This window comes from Cibotium barometz, chromosome 1, assembly GCF_041138505.1.
Source record: "Cibotium barometz isolate CiBa-2024 chromosome 1, ASM4113850v1, whole genome shotgun sequence".
Classification (NCBI taxonomy): Eukaryota; Viridiplantae; Streptophyta; class Polypodiopsida; order Cyatheales; family Cibotiaceae; genus Cibotium; species Cibotium barometz.
The window spans coordinates 79,707,451-79,713,713 of NC_141046.1; the positions used below are offsets into that span (position 1 = coordinate 79,707,451).

At 40.8% G+C, this 6,263-nt stretch overlaps 1 protein-coding gene across 1 annotated transcript; it reads right to left on the minus strand.

Annotated features, from left to right (window-relative positions):
* Positions 1-731: 731 nt before the first annotated feature.
* LOC147642476 (uncharacterized) lies at positions 732-4,023 on the minus strand. The gene is made up of 7 exons (XM_086806897.1): positions 3,441-4,023; positions 3,103-3,304; positions 2,953-3,003; positions 2,547-2,798; positions 1,673-2,195; positions 1,437-1,518; positions 732-1,228 (listed from the first exon to the last, which is right to left on the minus strand). The coding sequence occupies exons 1-7, from the start codon at positions 3,714-3,716 to the stop codon at positions 1,031-1,033; spliced, it is 1,584 nt and encodes a 527-aa protein (XP_086663023.1). The 5' UTR covers positions 3,717-4,023; the 3' UTR covers positions 732-1,030.
* Positions 4,024-6,263: the final 2,240 nt, after the last annotated feature.

Consider the following 6,263-nt stretch of genomic DNA (forward strand, 5'->3'; position numbering starts at 1 on the left):
TGAGAAGTTGAATTCTTTAGCCACAAGAAAGTAGTCGAAGGATTGGCAGATGTCTACTTACAAAACCACCAAGTGATAAAAGGAGAAAACCCACTTTTTTAATGCAAAATAGGGTGGTCAAGTTAAGCCTTAAGAGCCACAAAAAAAACACTCTCAAAGTTGCACGGAATTATTTTTAGTTCATTTAATGCAAGGCAATCGCCCCAACTATTTTGCTATGTGAGCCAATCAAATAGCCACCAATGGATGAAAATGCACCATTTCAATGGAGGCACGAACAAAGCCCTATGTTCGCTTGGAGCCCTTGAATGGAGGCACCATTTCAATGGAGGCACGAACAAAGCCCTATGTTCGCTTGGAGCCCTTGAATTTGCAAGGCGATCTTGAAATTTAATTTGAAGGGGTGATTTAGTTTTTTTGAAGGGTAGATTTTTCATCTAACCTTTTCTTTCAAAGGATAAACTGTTAGATCCCCTTGGAAAAAGGTACGCTAGGCCTGTCCACACATTGTAGAGAGTAGTGTGATGTGTATAAAAAGAAAAGAGCACGATTCCACTTCCATGTTGGTGGTACCTAGGAAGGGGGGACCAAACATTATACAATAGATGGTTTGTACACTCGTGTGGATGGTTGGAGGCATCACATGATGACAACGAACGACCACCGTGACCATGACCATGACCATGACCCCGGGCTTGAGTTTTATTTAATAGGTTGCGTTTAAAAAAAAACCAACAAGCGCAAGAATTAATTAAGAGAGACAGAATTTACACAGTCTGGCTGTGAAACAGCCCAACACTTAATAGGTTGCCTTCTTACTGCTATTTAGAATATTTCTTTAAAATGCACGAATTTCAACGACTTTTGGTAATGAGCTCGCTCTGCTAGACCCGGTTATCTTCAAATGGTTCTACAGATAAATAATACTGATGTATGTTAACAAATCTATCTAAGAGGGTTTTGTTATCTTCAAAACGATGGCTAATCTTCTGGATCATACTCTTGTGTGTAAACAAATCTCTTCTCTTCTCTATCTAAACAATGCGTTGAAGGTCCCCGGGAGTTGGCCGTTCTTGCGGATCTGACTGGCACGCTCGCCTACACGTGCGAGCTGCTCGGCCTTGTGTGCCTCTGCATTTGCCAGCATTTCCTGTGCTCGCCTCTGGGCCGCCGACAGCTTGCCCAGAATCTTCCCTCTCCCTTCAAACCTCAACATCTCAAGCTTAACCTGCGCACACACACAAAGCCACCTAGCATTATATATATATCACTCATCATTAACCAAATTACAGCCTCTTACAGCTCCAACCTTCAAGTTGCAGCCGTATTAGTCATAATCGCGTCTTAATCTTCAACTTGATTTTTCCGTGATTTGAGAATTTGCTAATTTTACGGAATCGTTTGCAGTATAATCTTCATAGATCATATATAATTACCTCGAGTTTCCTTAGCTCTGCATCTGCTTCGGCCCTTTGCAGACTCTCCCAAGCCTCAATCTTAGCTTCTTCTCGCTTAAATCTGCAAAGCAGCCCACACACATATTGACTTTAATAAGGGGGAGGGGGGGAAAAGAGCGCAATACTGCATGCAATTAGAAGAGAGCAGGGGAGACTAACAGAAGCAGTTGGTAGATTATAATTAAAGGGGGGAGGGGGTGCCGGCGGTGACGCACTTAGCGGTGAGTTTAGCGCGCTCTACGTCCTCCCACGCCGAGGCTCTGGCTTCCAAGATGTTGAATTTGGCCTTGATCTGAGGCGGATGATCATGAATATCATTAATTGCGTTATTTTGATAATCGTGATTAGCGATTAAGCAGCTACTCTCGACGTCTGGCTCTTCCTCTAATAGCCAAGTTGACGAGGTTCCAACGGGGAGGTCATGCGCGAGCTCGAGCTTAGCGAGGTGGCAGCTCTCGAGCTCCAGCATGCTGAGCCCGGTGCAGGAGTCGCCCATGGCGGCGCTTCGCCTGGCTTGGCATGAAACTGAACGCCTGGCCGGGGTGTTGTGCCTAGCAGGCGACGTTTTATGCGCGGTGACACCACTGTTGTCGGGCGAATCGCACCTGCTCGACACCACCGGAGTGCTCTGTGTGGCCATGTCCCTCTTCTCGTCCACCTCTGTGCCCGCTTCTCTCATTGCGGCATGTGAACCCCGCTTTCCAATCCTCTTCGCTTCATGACCATTTGGGTGCTTATCTACGATCATCAACATGAAAAGCTGATCATTACTACTAATTACCAATTATCAAGCACACTTAAAACACCTTCCATCCAGCAAGCATCACTAATTCGCACTTTAATCACCCTTCATAGTGCCAATATATTGGGCTTCACTAATCAATTACTTTGATCAACCATTACGACGTACTTTAACTTAAATTAACCATTAGGCTTCACTAATGCACACTTAATCACCCTTATTTAGACTTCATTAATACAATTTAATCACCCACTTATCCACACTTTAACGACCGATAGGTTTCGCGAATTCACAATCTCACACTGTAGGTCTCTGTAATCTACACCTTAATAAACCCCTTAGTATACCTTGTGTAGAAGGCTCTGACACCATCTTTGCAGCTTGTACGACCAGCCCACCAGCTTTTCGACCCACCACCACCTCATTGTTATTCTTTTGAGGTGATTTCATGAGCCACCTCTCTGCATCATCCCATTTTGACGGCATCCCTTTCCATTGAGGACCTCCCCTTGCACTGATTATATTTGGGCCCCTCGTGGGCTTATCGTCATTGATCAGGGCATTAATCTTCTCGTAAGATTGCCCCCTTTGTACCGAACCTGTAAATAACGCTATTCGATTAGGAAGCTTCCATGATCAGCTCGGACCTCATGCAATCAAGGCATTAAAGTAACATACACTTCGGGATTAGTGGGCTGATCACAGCTTCTTAATTATCTGATAAACCAGTGAAGATAAAATCTCTATATATACCTGCTCTGCTTGCCGAAGGGAAGAAGTCGATCAATGAGTCTTCATCTTGATCTGATCAAATATTATTCAATTACGACAAACTTCATGATTAGTCTAGATTTATATGCTTTTAGTGAAGCTTGTGCGTGAAGAACTTTAATAGCTGCTTACCTCCACATAAGATGGAGAAGCCCTCCTCTTGATCAGTGCTGGCTGATTCGGTGTCGAAAGTCTGGTCTTCTGGGGAAACGATCTCCAAAAGAGGATGTGGGCCCTCTTGCAACTTAAACCACCCCATTCTCTTCGTAGGCCACGGGTTAATCATAGGTTTAAGAGACTGTGATTTAATCAGCGATTCTGAAGCTCCCTGCACCTGATTAGATTACAATTTCGCAGTCAAACACTCTCTCTCTCTCTCTCTCTCTCTCTCTCTCACACACACACACACACACACACACACCCACACACCCACAATTCCTGATAATCCGTTAAAAATCTAGAAATATTACCTTCACCAATTTGCTGGAAATTCTGAGAGCACTGTTATTAATGTACGCTAAATCCTCTTGTTGTGAATGCTGTTTAAGCTTTGGTATTGGGTGTTCCATGCTAGTGGAAGCTGAAGAAGGATGGCTCGTCATAGCAGAGTGTCCATTGATGATCGAGACTGGGCTCTCATCTCCAGTTTCCACCTCGCTCGAGAAATTCTTCGACTGCCAGATCACGTGTGAGGAGCTGCCCTTGTTGTGAAACTGCTCAGATGGCTTCGCCGGCTTAGGGAGCATGGCCGTGTGTGGGGTGCAACAGCTAAAAGGCCAAAATGGGTCTTAATTATGGGTTCTTGATGAGGAATTAGCTTGGGACTTACATAGAATCTCTTTAACAGTGCATGCAAATTCTTTAGAAAGAGATCAGTATTATTCAATTAAGCTAGGAGAGGAGGCCAATGAATTCAAGAGATATCTGCCTTTAATTTATGTCTAAAATGGTGCAGTGTCAAAGCTAAAACAAAACAGAGAATTTTGCGAGAGGAAGAGCGAGAGAGAGAGAGAGAGCCTCCTAGCTCTGGAGTAAGCGGCTACGTATAAAGATGGAGAATGGAACAAATGTAGGTGAGTAAATAAAGCCCAATACAACGTCTAGAAGTCGGTACACATTGTAGGGGCCATAATGTACGCCTAAATGTATGGAGAAGAGAACAAAGTTGCTCAAGTGAGAGTCTTTATATGTTATTTGTTCCCCCTTGTAATTGCAAGATTTCCTCACTCATGGATTTCCATGCACTAATGGACGTTTCCATGATTGAATATTCCATACTAAAATGTCATTCTTATCTTCAATAGACATCGTTCAAGCCACCATTGTAGCATCCAAATGTTTGAATACAAGGATTTCAACAATGTAGCATCCAAATGTTTGAATACAAGGATTTCTCCTTTACTCACACACACTGACATCATTCAAGGCAGCCTCATAGCACCAAATGTTTGGACACAAGGATTCCTCAACTTTAATACTCTTTCTTTATCCACCCATGTTCGGGAGACTCATTTCTAGGAAACATACAGACTTTGTTTTCACTCTTGATGATGAAGCTGGAAATTTGAAGAAAGAACCCATACTTTACACTATTATCGCATTTTCTACAATTGGCACTTCCTTTTTTAGAATCTCTCAACTAGCTATTTTGGATTTTCACCTGGCATTTTTTCAAGGTGAGGCATTTATTTCCCAAACACTGCATCCATATACTTCAATGTGACCATTTGATACCTTTTATTTCCACCCTAGATCTTGACATTAGGCAACTTCCTTTTTGCATACAACACGTTTTTATATGAAAGAAACACGCACTTAATGTGCAAAGCATGCAAAGTCTAAAGAAAGCACCTTAGTGCACTAAAAGAAAGTTAAAGATTGGGCTATATTATTCATGTGAGGTAATGTTTTGAAGGTGTATACTTATCAAGATATTGACTAATTTACTTTAAAGTGTCAAAGAATGGTAAAGTTGTAGCTTTAAGGAAACACCATGTTCACATTGTCACTCAATGTCTACCACATAAGCTCGTAGCTTTGCAAAGCAACATATGGTTGATACATTGTATTGAAGCAAATGCCACAAATACACATTTACCGCAATAATGGCAAACAAAGAGTGTGTTCTTATATCAAGTTTTTCACTTTGTGTAAGTAATATTAGCAAGGATGCAAATCTACGTATCTCCATGCAACATCGATGTCCTTATAAAATACAAGAATGCACCTCAAAAAAAGTTTGAGAAGGATGAGAAAAAGAGAGGAGAGTAATATGAGAACATGCTTTAATCATCTGTGCCAACAATGAGATATAGATATTGTTGATACACATGAAAAAGTTTCTTAAAAACATTTCTCTACACAAAAAGCGATTGTTAACCTTCAAATTTATTTATGTAAAGTTATTTAGATCATTATTTCTAGATATTCACAATTCCCCTTTCATATTTTGATGAGGTACTTAGGCTAGAATTGCACGTCTCCAACAAATGTTGTGGAGTAAATGTGTGTTTTTCACTAAAATAAGGTAATGACTCTCCTCATGATACTGTTGCATATGCAAACAAGCATTTTGTCTTCACAAAGAGTTTTGAGAAGCAATGAATAGCATTGTTCTTTGCGAGTAATTTTTTGTAGGTATAAATTTCTTTGTGTATTTTCTCAACCCACATGGTTAGATCAATTGTATCATGACAAGTTTGTACTTTTTCTCAATTTGGGCAATGTCTTCCTATTTTGAATGTCTTAGTGTTGATATGGTTGTAGCACATTGGGCTCAACTTTAACATTTCTAAAACATGGAGCTTGCATATCACTCTTTTAATATCAAATCAAAGGTTGGGTTACTAATTGGAAATAGATGAGCTTTGATTCATGGTAAATCTCTACAACACAAGTTCTAAAAGATGGGTGGAAATGTTGAGTCTATTGTCGATTAGTACAAGGTATTTAAAAAATCACTTATCATGTTGGCACCAAAGTTTTAAGCAACATGTAAGGTGGCGCAATCCCACTTGGGAGGCACTACAACAAAACAACAACACAAACACCTAGTAAGATAAAAGCTAAGCAACATGTAAAAGCCAATGTAAGCGAACTCTCAAAAGGCACTACAATGGGATCACGTAGTATTGAGGCCTTTTTTAAGGGGAAGTACAAAGGGATTTCTAAGTATGAAAACTTACGTGCAATATTAGCATCAAGAAAAGTGTTGTTTTAGTTATCTTGGTAAAGCCTTGATCTTTTTACCAGCAATTTCATATGTCCTTATGGGGATTAATTTGATAGTTTAA